The 18,725-nt window shown below is 35.5% G+C and overlaps 1 protein-coding gene across 1 annotated transcript in view; it reads left to right on the plus strand.

Moving 5' to 3' along the window:
• EHBP1 (EH domain binding protein 1) overlaps positions 1–18,725 on the plus strand; it is a 331,743-nt gene that overhangs the window by 262,244 nt on the left and 50,774 nt on the right. The window contains exon 15 of the mRNA XM_061210795.1: positions 8,703–8,850. Within this exon, the coding sequence (XP_061066778.1) occupies positions 8,703–8,850 (148 nt within the window). The remainder of the gene's footprint in view (positions 1–8,702; positions 8,851–18,725) is intronic.

Raw genomic sequence — 18,725 nt, forward strand, 5'->3', positions numbered from 1 at the left:
GTATTTGGAAACAAAGAGATATATTTTTTAAAACTTGAGTATGATATATTCCATTGTGTGAAATGAATACTAATGAAATCTAAATTCTTCAAATGCATGTCTATTTTTTCTGAACTAGTCCTTTTATGCTTTCTCCTCATATATTAAAAACTAGATCTCAAACTTAAATTCACATTCTGTTTAATATTTTGCCTATGTTTTTTAAACAAATTCAAAATTTAGTAGTTACTACAAAAATAAATGTAATCCCCAGGGTTGATCAAAGATTTAATCTGACCAGATGGGGCAAACTTGAGAAAGATTTTGACTTTCCACTCTGTTTTGCAACAAGAAAGGCTGATTTTTTTCTTTCTTTCTTTCTTTGTTAGAGAAACAGAGATCAGGCCATCCCCAGAGAAATGAGCAGGTGTGGCCATTTATAAGCATGTCTGCTTATATTACAAACCAGCATAAGAAAAGTTTGAAACGGGTTGAAAAGATCTGCTAAACAGTTTTAATGTTTTACTCTAAATCCTATTTATTCAGTCAAGAGCTGATCAAGCTGGTGGGAAACTATCTAGTCTACCCAAACCTTTAAAGATCTTATAATTTTATTTTTTATTTTTATTCTGTCTTTGGTAGCAAGTGAATAGGTACACTTTGGTAATCCTTGCCTCTGGACAAGCACAGATTTTTTTTTTTTTTTTTTTTATCCTTTCTGAATGCCTAATAACAGAGCCTTGCTTCCTGTCTAATGCTGAAAGGGTGGCAGTCAAGTTCTTTCTCTTAGTTTACTATAAAATTGAGGAATTTCACGGACCATTCTGAGAACAGAATCCTGGAAATATTAGCAGTACTAAGTAAAGCCCTTTAAAAAATTTAGATAAGTTAAAATGTATTTAGCCCAATTAATAAAAGTCCAACTCCTAAGACTGTATGAAACACTGAAGATCTCAAGTAAGCACAAGATAGTATGGAATATGGGTTTGTTGATAGAAATAGGGTGCTTTTTGCTGTTATAAACACAAATTTACAAAGACTAAGGATGCAAACTACATTATTTGAAATAATATATTTCTAAATTTTGTAAAAGCTTATTTCATGAAATTGTGTGTAGACATGTTTCTTAAATAGAAAGACTTCTCAATCTATAGTTTTCAACTGACTGAATAAAAATATCTAATGTTATGAAAGACACCCTTGGGTGGGTAATGATCTCAGCAGCTAGACTGACAGTTTCTCATGTTCTAATTCACCTTCACAAATCCATGGCATCATTTTTTGGCTAAAGTAATGTCAGTCGGTGACATTTGCGGCAAGTATAAAAAGGACCCCCCATGGCAGCCATTTTTATTTGATTCTTAAGATCCAAAGGCTGCTGAAAGAACAATTGAATAAAGTTGAGGATTGGAGAAGCTTGATTTTCTTGTTCTCTGTGAAATGAAACTCTAGTCTTTTTCTTCCCCTTCCCCTTAAAAGCAAAAGTCTGCTAGGGGGTTGTAGCTGTGTCAAAGCCGCTGGGATGCCACTGCTGATCACTTTAATTACTACGACTAAGGAGGATAAAATTAAAAGTAGCACCATTCAAGCAGTGGAAGAAAGCTTGCCTAGATGTCGGTGAACTGTGAAATATAAAAATTGCATACCAATACATTTTTATGGAAAGGAAACAAGGAATTACATTACTTATTCTTGAAGAGTTTGTCCTTAAATTGTCAAGTTTTACTAGTGCGTCTATCTATGGCAGATTGTAGACCATTTTAGAACGATAAGAAAAATAGTAACTTGAAGACATGCTGTGAAAGGGCTAAATATTTTTTCAGTTTATGTCCAAAGTGGTTAGTTCTGATCCATCTTCTATATTTGAATATTTTAAATTCGTTGTGTTGAAATACAAGCTTTTTGTACCGTAACAGGACTTTTGCCTTATTCTGAAGATGTTAACAAAGAGGAAAGTGAAGCTTAAATGTACCACATTCAGCACTTTTCTGAAGACTTATAATTTAAAGTCAGAAACCTAAGTTTTAAATGAATATAAGTAAGTTAATTTCTCTTTACCTCTCTGTATTCAGTAGCACAAGGGGGAGTTTAACCTGATTTGTATAGCCCAAGTGTAAGTAAAGAACTGTTGTTGTTTTTTTTAATGACAATAGCAGTAGGGCCTCAGACAAATTTTCTGAACACCAGTAATGTAATAGCTAGGACCAGCACTTTGAAATCAGACAGATGGTGATTTTAATTCTTACTATGCCATTTACAAGATGTATGACCTTGGGCAGTATATTTAAGTGAGATTCCATTTCTATCAAATCAGAGTCATAGTGGTTACCTCAGAGTGGTGAATGGTAAGTGAGACAACATGTGTGAAAACACTGCACAGGCACACAGCTAGTATTTACTCAAAAATACAGCTTCCATCAAACACTCTAAAGAGTACATCTGTCTTACAAAAGCTAGAATGTTCTATACAACTCAGTCTAACTCTGTAAATAATACTGTATAGAAAAAGGTAAATGTCATCAGACCCATTCTTAGAAATAGGAAGCCTACTTCAATTTTTTTAAGTTTATTTAGACTAGGCAGGTAAATGAAAGATACATAGGTTTCCTATGTGTTGAATTTTTCGAGTGTACTTTTAGTGACAGCAGTCTTCTAAGTTACTTACCTTTGCATCCCATTGAAAAGATTCCTTTATTTTTTTCAGCAGATATAGTAAACAGATGACTTTTTTACAGCTGTGAGTCGCTATCTTCTTTTGAATGCAGAAGGGTCAAAACAGATAACACATTTCTGTACTTGAGTAGGTTTAGGCAAACCATCATTGTCAAATATTCACCTATACAAACATACAAAAATAATGAAATAATCACCGTCCTTATTCTCTGGTCATTTTATTCCTTTGACATAAACAGTATGTTTCTTTTGAGTAAAAGACACATAGATTTTGTTGCTATCTATTCTTTAAATATTACTTTAAAAACTGACTTTTTAAAATATTTTTAATTTAATTTTATTTTTTTTTTATACAGCAGGTTCTTATTAGTTATCCATTTTATACCTATTAGTGCATATATGTCAATCCCAAGCTCCCAATTTGTAAAAACTGACTTTTAATGAAGCTTATACATAAAAATTAAAATAGTTTTACATATAAGGAATCTGGATATTAATAATACTATCAATTAAATTGGTTGCATAATCAATTGCTATAATTACAAGCTTTTCCTTGTGACCTTAACAATTAACTTCTATTTTTTCAGTTGGTTCTTTGTCTTAAGGAAACTCAATGGGTGAGAAAACAAACAACACAGATATGCCATCCCACTGGAGCCCTCTAAGGCCCAAGCAAAATTATCTCTGTGGTGTTAGGACATTAGTAGAAAAGTAAATCAAGGCAATCTGATAGGGAACTAGAATTCTGTCAGTCAGGCTCAAGATTTTGTGCTGTGTCCATAAACTTTGTTTACTGTAGGGTTTTATGAGTTGTAACCTGCCCTTGCAGTCTGTTAATGAGGCTAAATCTTGCTACTTGAGAACTGAATTACAGCACACCTCTGGGCTAATGGTTATAAACAGAAAGTCCCATTAGGGCTGCATTCTGATTTGTTCATTTACATTTTTTCTATTGTATAGAGAACAATGATGGGTAAATAGGTACAAACAAACAATTTACATGGAAATTGATAAAGTGTCCCTAATTAGTATTTAGAGTTGGTTTTATTAATGATTGCCTGCTTTAAATTGCACTCTTGGTAAGCTCTCAGAAACATTTGCAGGTGGGAATATTATTGGGGGAGGAGGGGGAAGCGGTAGCTGGTAAGAAAAAACTAGGTTCCCATTTCATATTCATAAAGATAGAATCATTTATTTCATTTTTACGCAGTTAAGATGACCCAAGACCACTTCATCTTAGTCTGAATCACCAAATTCCAGCTCTGTGAGAAGTTATTACACGCAGTGAAATTCACTTAAACCTAGTTGCCTGAGGCATATCAAATAATGGTTTTTATTAGTGCTCTTAACTTTTCTTAAGTTTGAAAGATGAAAGTTTAGTAAAAGCTCAATTTTCCTCAGTTGGTCATGTAATTTGATACTTTTGGGGGATCAAATAGTTTGAAGGTTAAAAGCAGGGCCCTGTAGTCAAACAGACCTGGGCTGGACTCCTGGCTCTGACATCAGTTCTAGCTGTGTGACCTTGGAACTCTAAACTTAAATATTCTCATTGGTAAAAATCAGGTTGTAAAAATTAAATGAGATCATGCATATAAAGCACTTAGCACATAAAAGCTCAAGAAATATCAGCAACCGTCACCAAAGTCACCATTATCAAGCCTGCATTTCCTTTTATTTTCTAAGTTCAGAAGTATTAATAATGAACAAAGAATTTTTGTATATTATTCTTGCGTCTTTGGTCTCACTCTGCCCAGTACGTACTACTCCTCTAACTACAAATAAGCTCGTGTCTCTAAATATTAAGAAAATTTCCCTTGAGGGACTTCTCTGGTGGTCCAGTGGCTAGGACTCTGCACTCCCAATGCAGGGGGCCCGGGTTCAATCCCTGGTCAGGGAACTAGATCCCACACGCACGCCGCAACTAAAGATCCCGCATGCTGCAAAGAAGATCCCCCACGCGGCAATGAAGATCTCACGTGCCTCAACTAGGACCCGGCGCGGCCAAAATAAATAAATACATAAATATTTTTAAAAAAAGAAAAAAAAATTTCCCTTGAATGTTAGATATCTCTTCTTTTGCCCCTACCACCCACCCCAGAAGCCTACCATCTCATGTCTTTCCTCCCTTCCCCCAAGACTTTTTAAAAATAACTTTTATTACAAGAGTAGTACATGTGTATTATAGAAAGTTAGAAAATGAAGACAAAGAAAACAAAAATATCACATTTCCATACCCAGATATCTCCACCATGACAATTTTGTGAATAACCTTCCAAGTCTTATGTATGTATTTATTTTGCCAAAAAGACAAAACGAAGTTATTACTGTATAAACTATTTTTTCAGTCAAGTTGTATTTTCTCTCATTTAATAACTCTAATTATATTCACATTTCTCTAATTGATTCAACAGTGTCCTTTACAGCTGGTTTATCCAAATTAGTATCTAACCTAGGACTACACATTACATCTGGTCAAGTCCCTTTTGTTGGTGGAGATGGTGATTAGTTGTTTTTTGTTGTGTTTGTTTTCATAACTCTTATTAAAATGACCAGATTAATTGGCCTGAATATCCTACTTTCTAGATTTGTTTGGTTGCTTCCTTGCTGTGTCATTTATCATGTTTCTCTGTCTCCTGTGTTTATGATAAACTGGAGGTTGTATCTGAAGGCTTAGTAGATTCAGTTTAGACATCTGGGCTAGAATATTATAGGTGGTGTTTGCTTCATGTGCTTCATAGCAAAAAACATGTAACAGGGACTTCCCTGGTGGTGCAGTGGTTGAGAATCTACCTGCCAATGCAGGGGACACGGGTTTGATCCCTGGTCCAGGAAGATCCCACATGCCACGGAGCAACTAAGCCCGTGCGCCACAAGTACTGAGCCTGCGCTCTAGGGCCTGCGAGCCACAACTACTGAGCCCACGTGCTGCAGCTACTGAAGCCCGCGCACCTAGAGCCCATGCTTTGCAACAAGAGAAGCCACCGCAATGAGAAGCACGCGCACCGCAACGAAGAGTAGCCCCCACTCACCACAACTTGAGAAAGACCATGCGCAACAATGAAGACCCAACACAGTCAACAATAATTTAAAAATTAAATTTAAAAATTAAAAAAAAAAAACATAACATATGGTTGACTCAACATTAGTGATGCTAAGACTGACCATTAGAGTAGTGGTTTCTAATCCCTGATCTAGTTCTGATCTCTCCATTTAAAATTAGGTTTTCCTCTTGCAATTAGGAAATAATCTGTGTGGTGTTACTTAAGCATATGGTCCAATTATTAATGCTGTAAAACAAACAATCCCAAACTTAATGGTGTTAAAATTTTTTTTATTCTCAGATTCTGTGGGTCAGGACTTCAGATAGGGTATAGTGTGGCAGATAGGGTATAGTGTGGATGCTTTGTCTCTGTTCCACATTGTCTGGGGTGTCAGCTGGGGAGACTTGAACAGTTGGAGGTGACCCAAAATGGCTAAAAGCGGAGATCCTGAAGAAGGCTTTATTCACATGTTTGACACGTGATCCAGGAAGACTTAAGGCTGAACTTGGCTGGGAATGTGGACTGGTGCACCTAAGTGTAGCTTGGGATTCTCACAGCATGACAGCTGGGTTCCCAGAAGGTACAAAATGCAAGAATTTCAAGAGAACTGGGCAAAAGGGGTGTAGCCTTTTCTGACTTAGCCTTGAAAATCACCTGCAGCACTTCTACATTCTGTTGATTATGTACAAGTCACTAAAGCTGGCCCACACTCAAGGGGAGGGGAATTAAGCTTTACCTTTTGACGAGGGAATGGCAAGGTCACATTGCAGAAAGCATGTGGGATGAGAAATACTGTCATGGCCATCTTTGGAAAATACATAATATTATTATTATAGCTGGTATTATTTTATAAAGTAGAGCTTTCTGTAATTGACTGCGACTATTTAGTTGCCCTAAACTTCAGTTCCCACTGGAAAGACAGGATAAGTGTTTGAGTTTTTTCCTCTAATTAGTAATTTTCAGGAGTTCTTTTAAAAGCTACCTCAAATGAGTTTATATATCCTTCTAAGAACTTTTTGAATATCATAATGAATTGATGAGTTTTCATTGATTCAGTGTGTGATTTCGTTGATTCAATTCATTGCAGTCATTGTTTGCTTGTTTGTTTTGATACTGAAATTGCTTCAGTTTGTCCACTGGGAGCTTCAGGCTTGTCTCTGGGTCCATTCAATACCTCTGTTAATCTACCCTACCCGCATTAATTTTGACAGCTCTCTACTCTAGCCATCTCAAAATTTGTGAAAGAATTGCCTAGCCTTGAACTCCACCAAGCTAGTGTCTTACCCCTGTCTCTTCTGACTCAGCTTTTTTCTTCCCTCTACATCTAATCAGTTACTAAGAATTGGTACAGGTACCAATTCTAGCTCTGATGTATTTCTTACACCTGTCTCCTTCCATTCCCATTGCCACCATCCCAGTTGTGAATCTCATTATAGCTTCCTTGTACTGTTTATAAGAGCCTCCTAAGTAGTCTCTTTCCAGCCCCTCTATGCCAGCCTATCGTATACACTGTTGTCAGATTAATCTTTAATCTTTCTCAGATACAACTCAGGTTGATCATTCCCCTTGACAAAAAAAAAAAAAAAAGAAAGAAAGAAGAAAAAAAAAGACACACACAAAAACAAGCCTCTTTCTTCTGAACTCTTCATCCGTTTTTATCGCACCTCCTTATTGTGGCTGTTTTATCTTTCCCTCTATATTATAAGCTTTGAAAGTATAAATCGTTAAGTTTTCATATCAAGTACCAAGTACCAAGGTATGTACTAAGGACCAAAGATACAAAGGTAAATCACGTCTAGCTCCTGCCTTCAAGTAGCTCAATTCTACTGAGAAGGAGATGTTTGTACAGAGTTACAACGTGACAGGTATTATTTTAAAAAGTAATCTCACACACACACACACACACACACACACACACACACACACGGTACTATAGTAACATAGAAGAAGGAGAACTTCATTCCACCAGTGGGGAAGAGGGAAGAGTAGTCAGGGGAAGTTTAGTGGATTTAAACTGAATCTTGAAGAATGAGTAGGAGTTAAATAGATGAGAGAAGAACATTTCAGGAAGACAAAATGATATATTCAAATCCATGGATGCATGAAACTACATGATACAAACAATTTTGTATAAATAGATATGAGGTTTTATAGAGATTGGGAGAGGTTAAAGGAAGATAACTGCACAGATATGTTGGGGCCATATTATTTCAGGCTTTGTTTTGTCATAATAATGCCTTATATACTTTCCAGTTTACAAAGCAATTTCACATTGATTATTTGCAATTCATAATAACCCTTTTTAGGAGGCAAAACCTATTTTAGTTATTTAATTCTCTGTCATTTTTAGTTATTTTAAATATCAAAAACCACACTAGATTTTACTTTTTCTTCTCAATGTTTGTCTGGGAGGAAGGCATAGTAGAAATGAGGACAGAAGTACATCAGTTACCCAATTCTGATTTTAAAACTGTCAACAACAATAACTGTGGAACTAATGTATACTATCCCCATTCCTGCCGTAGCCCCCTAAAAATACCACTTCCTATATTTGATCAACGTGATGTAGCAGCATTTTCTGCTATCAAAGATTTCTTTTAGCCAGTGCTCTATGCCTTTACTAGAAAATTGCAAGTTAAATTCTAATCTTAAAAAAATAAGGTATTAATTGAAATTCTGTTTTCAGTATTGTTACTTTTTTCCTATAAGCCTGATTATTTTATTAATAGTAGATCCTGCTGTTTTCTCAGTAATTATATTGCCAAACATTCTTTAAAGGCTAGTTTGAATCTTTAACAGACATAATACAATAATTTGTAAATGTTTTTTAAAAATCTGATTCTTGGATGTCTTTTAAAAATGGTATGACATCCAACTGATATAGAGCATCCTATTTATAATGTGGGCCAAGCACCATGCTGTAAACCAGTTACTATCATGATGATCAGATTGAAAATGAAATTGCATTTCTGTCAATTACTGAGTTGGCAACTGTTCAATATATCTTAGCAGCAAGATGAAGAGCGACGTCGGCAGCTGAGAGAGAGAGCTCGTCAGCTAATAGCAGAAGCTCGATCTGGAGTGAAGATGTCAGAACTTCCCAGCTATGGTGAAATGGCTGCAGAAAAGTTGAAAGAAAGGTCAAAGGCATCTGGAGGTGAGTTAAAGAATCTTGTATCATATTCTACACACAACCCAGAAATCCGCAATGGACGTTTTGGGACTTTTTATTCTTACTTCAAAATGTTGTGCATCAAATACATAAAGTTTCTAGCCTATCGGTATGTTATAAAAAACTTAAAGCATAGTAAATCAGAAGATGACTATTGCCAATTTCCAAATCAACTCCAGAAGTACTTTGATTATGATTAAGTATGATTAGTACTCAAGAAATACTAAGAATATGATTTAGGAGAAAACTCAGACGGGCCTTGGTTTGTGATTCCCCATGATGCCTCATTAATTGTATTAGGAGTGAGTAAAATGCAATCAAGTCCTCAACATGTAGATCACAAGACTTGTTAGTGGAGAGCTTTGGCATGAGAGATTTTCACTTTGAACCAGATCTTTGGAAAGTAGCTTTAACAGTGTTCCAGCATTATAGCCTGACATGTAAGCATTTTGAATAAGTCCCATATGCATTTCTTCTTAATCTCCTGATTCGAAGAGGGTCTTTTTCAATATCTGTAGAAATTATTCTAAGCTTTATTTTAGGGCAAGGACTGTACATATAATTAAAGGGAATTTTAGTTTTGCCTCTCAGTGCTCAATTTGGGCATCTTTAACTTGAAACTTTTTACATTTTTATTTGAGTAATATATTCAAGAGGCCTGTGGGGTTTTTTATTTCAAAGGTATGTGACCTATTTATCTACCAAAACATGCCAGGTACTTGTCCTGAGTTAATCTTAAATGCTAAGATCACTCTGGAGAGTAGGCAAGTGAGGACTCGAATAAGACCTTAGAGAACTGAAACAAAGGAAACCATTTCTAGGTCAATGATAAGTTTCTTCAAAGTAAACTGAAACTTACTGTTATTTCTAATTGATTGCTTATATTAAAATCTTACTGTTGTAAAGCATTCCAACTAATGCCTATAGCATATAACCTTCCATCCCATACATTTGAAAGCTGCTTTCCCAAGTAGCTGTGTATCTGTCCATCTGGTATTCTCAGAATGTTTGTTTCTTAGTTAAATCCTTCATCTTATCTTTTCAACTCCTGTCATTCAGAATTTTTATTACAGTTTCTATACTCACTACTAAAGTTTTATAGTAACAGCAGTAACTACTCACAGCTACATTATATAATGCTATTATAATTTGCTTCCATTTATGATTAGTAACAAGATGTTTCTTTGATATCATAAAAATTCCAGATATTCTAAGTAAATCTTAAAAATCTTTGCCTCCTTGCATCTCAGAAAGATAGAAAAAGCCTCATATTCTTGACCCTCCAGATAGACTGCCCTAAAGCTACTAATACTACCTCCGTGTGGTATCATAAACCCATAGAAGAGCAGTAATAATAAGATAGAGAGGCATCCACTGTCTCAATTTTTTTTTCTAACAGTGAGCAGATAACAATGCTAAATGAGTTGTGAACTCTGGGAAGGCTAAGAATTAAAAATTTCTGATTAATGGTGTGGGATAAGTCAGCTATGTAATTGGTCTTATCTCTATAATCCAACCCCAGTTAAGGCTAAGCCAGGACTAGACTAGGTAGAGAGACTTAGTCAGTGTTACAACCCCCAAAATGGGGATCTTCCCAACTTGGTAACTAGGGGAAGTGAAGACCTGATTTTGGCATCATTCAGCAGTCAACAAAGTGAATAAAGAACAAGTGAGGATTGGATCTCTGAAGCTAGCAAAGAAGTACAGACTAGAAAAGGAAAAGCCAGGTGAAATGAAGATGGGACAGGGTTCAACAGATGACTTATGAGAACCTGCTGAAGAGTCTAGACTGTTCCCTAAGGAGACCAAAGTGCCCAGGGTCCATTTCTCTCATAGGACACACCATACCTTGGATGTTGGAAACGGCCACATATCAGATGATAGGCTCTTAATCAGAGCTGAGGTTGAGCTACAAGCAGTGCAGGCCTATTCCTTGACCTCAGTGGTGGATATTGGCCTGTCTTCATAAAGGTGTATGGATCCGACTAGGTCTGCTCTGGCATCAAGGCCTAAGCTGAAGCTATCAAGGCCGGAGGCGGGGAAGAGACCTTTAAGTCAAGGGAGAGGGTAAAATTCCTGCCTAGAATTCAACCATTCATACATACACATTTATCTGTTTAGCAGTGCCAGTCACTGTGCTAGGCCGGGATTCGGCAAACTTCCTGGAAAGGGCCAGAGTAAATTTTTATAGCCTTCTCAGACCATATGTTCTCCGTCTTAACTACTCGACTCTGCTCTTGCTCTTGTAGTCTGAAAGCAGGCATGAACAATATGTAAATTAATGGGCATGCCTGTTATTTACCCCAAAATGGTGGTGGGCTGGATTTTGCCCCCATGCTATAGTTTGCTGACCCTTACATAGCAAATTAGAAATTCACTTGATTTCACAAGAGTCTAATTCCTAAATGAAAATAACCCTATGGGGTTGATAAGTCAGGGGAAACAGTTAACAAATTAGTGTCCATTCTTCCAATGTCTAATGGGAATTATCAGGTCTGAATAAGGAATAGTGTGAAAGGAGGAGAGAGAAATGAGTAGGGACCAGCCTAGGAGACAGACTAGGGTGGGAAAATTTTTGGAAGCAGTGGTCCCAAGTGACAAAGAAGAGGGGGTATTCAAGAGCTGAAATAATCAGGTGAAAGCACAACCTAGGGGACGTGTTGAACATGATACTCAAACTCACTGCCTGAACCTACTTGAAAAGCCTGTTTTTTTTCCATTCTCAGCAGCCAGCCTCAGTGAGGAAAGGGAAACTTAGTAAGTTTGAGGTGAGGTGTCATAAGCCTCAGGTGTCCGCAGAAAATATATGCAAGATATTTTAGGTCATGTAAAGCCAGGTATTCAAGCATCCCACTTGCATCCTATTTCAACCAGAAGTAGCCTAATTCTTGTGAAATAACAGAATCAGTCCAAGGAGCTACAGCCTAGCTTTTACTTGTCCTCCTCTTGACATAATTTTAGGACTTAGAAGAGAGTCAGGTGATATTGTGGTATACTACATGTGTTTTTTCAATTTCTGCTTCATTGTTTAGTTATAGACCTATAACAGCCTCCTTTTAAAATCCTCATTTTAGGTAACAAACTTGTGGGTTCATTTATTGTATTGATCTTACTTGGCAAGGTACGGTTGTTTGTGGATGAATTGTGGTATTTTCATTTTTAGTTGTATGGTATTGTGGTCAGAGAATATGCCCTGAATTTCTGCTTTGAGAATTAATAAGTTTTTATTTTGGCCAAATAAATGTTACATTTTTATTAATGGCCCATGGGCACTTGCAAGGAAGGTGTTTATCTAGTTTGAAGATGATATAATATATCATATATTTATTATATATTACATGGGATATTGTATATGATATAGATTTTGTATATTTTATGTGTACTTACGTATGTGTGTATATTTTGTGTATATATGTCATATATGTATTTTTTTATTCTGTAGCTTATCACTTTGGTTTGGATTAGGTGAGGGTTATTGAACTTTTAAACTGACATTTTTGCCTCTCTTTGATTTAGATGGAGTAGTGTACTTTGTTTTTGCATTTCAAATGAATAAATGAAAATTTAAAAATTTTATCCATGAGAATGTTTGTGTGCCTGCATTATCCTTATTTCAGTTATGGCAAATAGATTTATGTAAATTTGTTGACCCAAAATAAAATCTTACAGGCCTTCAGTAATTTTTATTTTCAGCTTCTATTAATAATATATTTGTATTGTTTTCTATCATTTGTTTGATTTCTACAGAATAACTTTAAAAGTTATGAATTTTATAGGGGACCTTCAATGAGAATTTTAAAATCATGATACAAATGAGAAATTTTATTCTGAATATTTTTTTTTTCCTGGGAAGAAACAGTTTCATGTACACTTAGGTACAATCTCTATGTTCTCTAAACCACCATTTTGTGTGAATATTTTTTTAATTTATTTATTTATTTATTTTTGGCTGCGTTGGGTCTTCATTGCTGCACGCAGGCTTCTTCTAGTTGCGGGGAGCAGGGGCTACTCTTTGTTGCAGTGCCCGGGCTTCTCACTGTGGTGGCTTCTCTTGTTGCGAAGCACGGGCTCTAGGCGCACAGGCTTCAGTAGTTGTGGCTCGCAGGCTCAGTAGTTGTGGCTCACGGGCTTAGTTGCTCCGTGGCATGTGGTATCTTCCCAGACCGGGGCTTGAACCCGTGTCCCCTGCATTGGCAGCCGGATTCTTAACCATTGCACCACCAGGGAAGTCCCTGTGAATATGTTTTTAATGGTAGCCTCAATTTCTTTTTTTAAAAGTGCAGATATTCTTTTTTTACTGTCACCAGATACCCTGATTTTTCATTCAATTTATTTATAAATGATAAGTGTTGTAAGACTGGCCTTATTGCTGTGCTATTAATCATACCATTGGGATCCCCATTTTGCTTATAGTGCTGTGCAGTGTCAGCTGGAATGCATTGTCTCATTCCAGTGTATATACAATCTCTTTTTACCTTTTCCTACATACATTATACATGCCATGCTTGCAAACCACCTTCCATTGTGTATTGGATCTCTAGTTTACTTTCTGCCACGCTTACCTACTGGATTTTCAGTGGTTAGCCATAAAGATATATATAATCTTATATATATCATATATATAATGTGTAATATTTTAAACACACACACAAAGACAAACATGCACTTTAATTCTGCTAAAATGCATTTAGAGTATTTTGACAGGTGTTAAGAAATGTGTAACATTTTAACTATTGAAAAGAATTTGTGTTCATTGTAAACCTGAAGTCAGTGAATGGAAAGAAAGTGGAAACCTATTCTTAAGAAAACCTGAGCTGTGTGGGAGATCAATTTTTACTTTTCCCCTTCCCAAATAGTAATCCTTTTATCTAAGGTTAACAATACATATATAAACATTGAGTTAACCCACTCAGCATTACTGGTGAGTGGTAGTATAGATAGAGATTTCATTTAGCCGGGAAATAAAATGAATGGCACCTGTTTAACATCACACAGGAGCCTGGCACTGAGTAAAGGGGTAATGAATATCCCACTGCATAACCCCAGGACCTGAAGTACCCATATCCAACCACAGTTCCAGACTTAGCTTCTTTTCATAGCAGTTCTGTCCTTCTAGTCACTGGCTGGAGAGTCATCTGCCTCACTCTTCCTCTCCTCAGTATCCCTCCCCCAACCACCCAATATCCAGTTTGTTTTCGAGTCATACCCACTCCCAGTTCTTTTATGATAGGTTAAGCTCTCCATACTACTTACCTGGAGGTTATAACAGTCTCCAACTTGGATTTCCTGCCTCCAGCCTTTCTGTACTAGAGTCCAACATCAGCAATCTCGCATGAAGGATGCTGTCACATGGCTCCAGGGATTGCACTTCCATGTGCAATCCCTGGACCACTTTTTCTTTCACATGTGAAGGCATATCAGAATGTAAGCAAGAGTGATATTTTAGGAATAATACTGGAGCTACTCTAATTTATAAAAAAAAAAAACATAAGCTTCAGTGCTTATATTACTAGTAATTATTTTATAAATATTTCACAACTGATTACCATGAAACACTGTGGTAAGGAACTGCTTATATAGACTGCTGTCTGTTAAACAGCACATTGCCGATCATGTTTGAACACAAATGTCTCTCCGTTCCTACCAAGTAAAATCTAAACTTCCTATCCTACCCTTCAATGCTCTCTGCAGTTTTACCTTTCAAGTCTTACCTCCCGTTATTTCCCTTTAAGTATGCTTAAGCAAAATAAGACTTTATACCATTCTTTGAACATAACCTACCCTTTCCTGCTCTCATGCCTGTAGTGCCCTTCCCTCAATTGTACTTTTTGAAATCCTGTACATTTCTGAAGACCCAATTTAAAGGTTAGTGCTTCCAAAAAATAATTCCTGGTGCTACTGGCAAAGAATAATCTTTTCCTCCCTTGAATTTGCTCTATACCTTATTTTTACCCCATAACACTTAACTGTCCTACATGGTATTATAGTCATTTGAATGTATAACTTTAAGGTGGAATAAGTGTCGTATACAACTTGGTATCTCTTCAACACCTAGCAGTATTTTGTAAATTGCAGATCCGGCGTATAGTAGAAGTTTCTTGAATAAATAAATGAATGAATGTTTAATTTTTTGTTTTCACTCTATATTAATTCTGGTCAGTAGTAACCAATAAAGGCTGGTTGCAGCAACAAAGTACTGTACTCTAAGAACTATGGGTAGTAAACTATCTCTGATAAGAGGAAGTGTTCTGAATACTTACTTGGCACTCAGGAAATATTTGTTAATTCATTTCCCTTTACTACAAAATTATTTAGAGAAGAATTTTTGAGGATAATGAAGATGAAGGTGCTGACTTTTATGAAATTAGTCAAATAGTTGTACTAAGCATAGTTGATTAGAAAAGCTCTCTCAACTGATTGTACTTAAATAATATAGCCAAGTATAATACCTTAGCGATTTGAAAGCATTTAGCAGTGCTTCTCCCCTGGGGGCATTTCTCATTCTTTTTCTCTGTGTTGTATTCTTCTAAATGGCTTATGTAGTACATAGGAAGTCTTTAATAAATGTAAACTATTATTAATATTAATGCTCATAGTAAATATTTACTTGGGAAGCCCAAAATCAAACACAAAGCTCTACAGGGAAAAGGACAAATATTGAAGGTTTAAGCCAAAGCTATAGAATTTAGTATTTCTCAATTGTAATAACCTTTGGAACACCTCATTATTAATAAAAGTTGCCCTATGAAAAATAAACTGTAGAATAGTAGGGATATTCTTCAACTCCCAGGGCTAGACAGATATTTCTCCAAAAGGTACATTGCCTGTCAATAGCAGAATTTAAAGCTTAACTTCTAATATACAAGTCAAATTACTGCTATGACTTTTTAAATGTATAATGTTCAAAATTACTTAACCATTTTTATCACTAGGGTTTAAAAAGGAAAAATATGTAATAGAAATCTTTTTTAAAATGATACCATTAATTAATTATGACCTAAGACATTTTGCTAAGTGTATAAAAAAATAGTGTGACTACCTTATTCCCATGTATTTACTTTTGAATAACAAGTGTTTCTACCAGCTTTATGTCTTCCAAGATGTACTGTCTTAATTGTTTCTGAACTTTCTTTTGCATAAAGGTACTGTCTATTCTCGTCTCAATCTTGTCTCTTAATTCATCCATAATGCTTTTGATAATATTTCATTAATAGCACAAAAGCATTCAAGTCTTCATGCAGATGATTTAAATATAGCTACAAGTTTATAAAGAATGAGTTGTTTCTTTATACATTTATATCTAATAAATGATAAAAATGTGAAATTTAGAAACGTTATTTGATGACTTTGTTACCAAACCAACTTTATTATTTTTAAATATTTTTATTGGTTTGTTTGTTTGTTTTTGGCTGTGTTGGGTCTTCATTGCTGTGCGTGGGCTTTCTCCAGTTGCAGCGAGCGGGGGCTACTCTTTGTTGCAGTGCACGGGCTTCTCATTGTGGTGGCTTCTCTTGTTGCTGAGCATGGGCTCTAGGCGTGCGGGCTTCAGTAGTTGTGGCACGCGGGCTCAGTAGTTGTGGCTTGTGGGCTCTAGAGCGCAGGCTCAGTAGTTGTGGCGCACGGGCTTAGTTGCTCCACGGCATGTGGGATCTTCCCGGACCAGAGCTTGAACCCGTGTCCTCTGCAGTGGCAGGCGGATTCTTAACCACTGTGCCACCAGGGAAGTTCCCCAACTTTATTTCTGTGTACTGTTATTAGAGATTACCAGTAGATTACATTTTAAAACATAGGGATTCAAGGAGCTCAGTGATTCAGAGACAGCATGTGACAAATTGTCAAAATTTTTGCATCTGCTTTGATGTGACAATTCATCTTTGACATATGAATGTAAAATATAAATGTTAATCCAGTAGTGAAAAAGTAACTTAAAACTGATTTCTTAACTTGCTCATCTGTGTCAGACCTGAATTTGAACTGTCATTACAATACTAATTTTTTTCCTTAGTGTTTCTAACAAATGATATAAAATAGAAATAATATACTAATATTATTGCTACATTTTCCTACAGATGAAAATGATAAAGTTGAGATAGATACTAACGAGGAGATTTCCGAAGGCTTTGTTGTAGGAGGTGGAGATGAACTTACTAACTTAGAAAATGACCTTGATACTCCCGGTAATTTCAGATTATAAATACTTTGTGTCCTGCTGCATGGCAAACTCTTATATTTTTATTATAACTGTTTATTAACTATTAAAACTGTTATATTTTTATTATTACCTCATTAATCATGATTATAAGTTCTTTTAGTAGTTTTATTACATCTTACACCCTCACAAATCATTTAGCTAAATCCACTTTCCATCAATTTTATGTTATTATTTTGTTTTAGGCTTAATGTTAAAATTAGCAATAAAATTGAAATAACAAATTTTAGTTTTTCTCTTATTACTAAGATTCAGTTTTATATTTTATGTTATATGGGACAATTTGTAGACGTTTTATGATTGGTTCCCTTCTCAGCCTAAATATTTTGTTGTGATGTTGTAAGGTATAGATGTAGTACCTATGGAATGCTTCAAATGTAAATCTAAACCATGGATCAGATTTTCTGATTTGGTTTGGAATTGATAGTCTTAGTGGTAATATTATTTTATAAATTTTGTGCTTACCTTAAATATTACTACTAATAAATTATTTTATACATACTTAATAACTGATCACAATAAAACTCTTTGAAAACTGCTTGTATAGATTCCTATTAAATTCATCTCATATTGTATATCAATAAATATTATACCGATAATCACATTTGCAATTGAACTTCTGAGTTACTGTATAAAATATAAAGATACTTGCTGATGGTTAAGTAGATGAGTGTTCCATATGCACTACCTTTATAAGTCAGCAGCAGGTAGCTTTGTATATGTGAGAGGTTCCATAAATACTTATTGAATTGCATTCTTATAGCAATAAAAAGTCTTTGGCAGTCTCTTTAAACTTAAAGGTAAGAAAGTGAAATCCCTAATATTTATCTTTTCCTGTAAAAAGCTACAGGGAGGGAGAGCAGGTATTCTTCCCAGCCCTGGCATGTCCCTACAATGCTAACTTGCTTTGTTTCTTCCCTATTTGAAATCATGCTGTTACTTCTCCAAGAAACAATCAAACATGGTCTTCCTAACTATAGAGAGCACCCAAAAAAATCTGTGTCTTTTGTCAGTAGCTCCTTCATGGTCTAGTATTAAATAATACTTTTACTAGATACAGGTCAGTATATTTATAATTGTACAAGTCCAGGAGAATGCTGATATTTAATGAAACTTAAAAAAAATTTAACCCCAAATTAAGACTGTGTTTTACTTATTTCTATTTAAAATACTTTAGAACTTGGGTAAGTTTGATTTTTCTTTTTGAAAAAAATTTTTGTTGTTGCTTACCCACCCTCTCACCACAACCACCATCTAAGTCTTTAGTAGAAACCAGTATCATCTCTTTACCACGGAGGGCATCCAGAAGTACAGAATTAAAGCCTTAACATTCGATTCATGGAAGTATAAAATCAGTGACAATAAGTGGTACATATTTCCTGATTTAACAGTAGATTATGAAGACAGGAGAAATTAGCCCTTCCTTGGGTAAGGTAAGGAGAATTTTCTAGTTTTAGTTATAGCAACTTTGTGGGATATTTTAATGTATTTAAAGGTTGGTTAATATTAGGCCTAACAGGCTTGATTCTTGTCCTTCTTAAAAACACTCTTCCTACTTTTTGTATACCTAAAAAGAAAACACATCTCAGTCTTCCTGTTTTTGGAGTTAACTAATATATTGTTTACAACTCTCCAGCATGCCAGTAAGTGT

Source organism: Eubalaena glacialis, chromosome 14 (genome assembly GCF_028564815.1).
Source record: "Eubalaena glacialis isolate mEubGla1 chromosome 14, mEubGla1.1.hap2.+ XY, whole genome shotgun sequence".
NCBI classification, from domain to species: Eukaryota; Metazoa; Chordata; class Mammalia; order Artiodactyla; family Balaenidae; genus Eubalaena; species Eubalaena glacialis.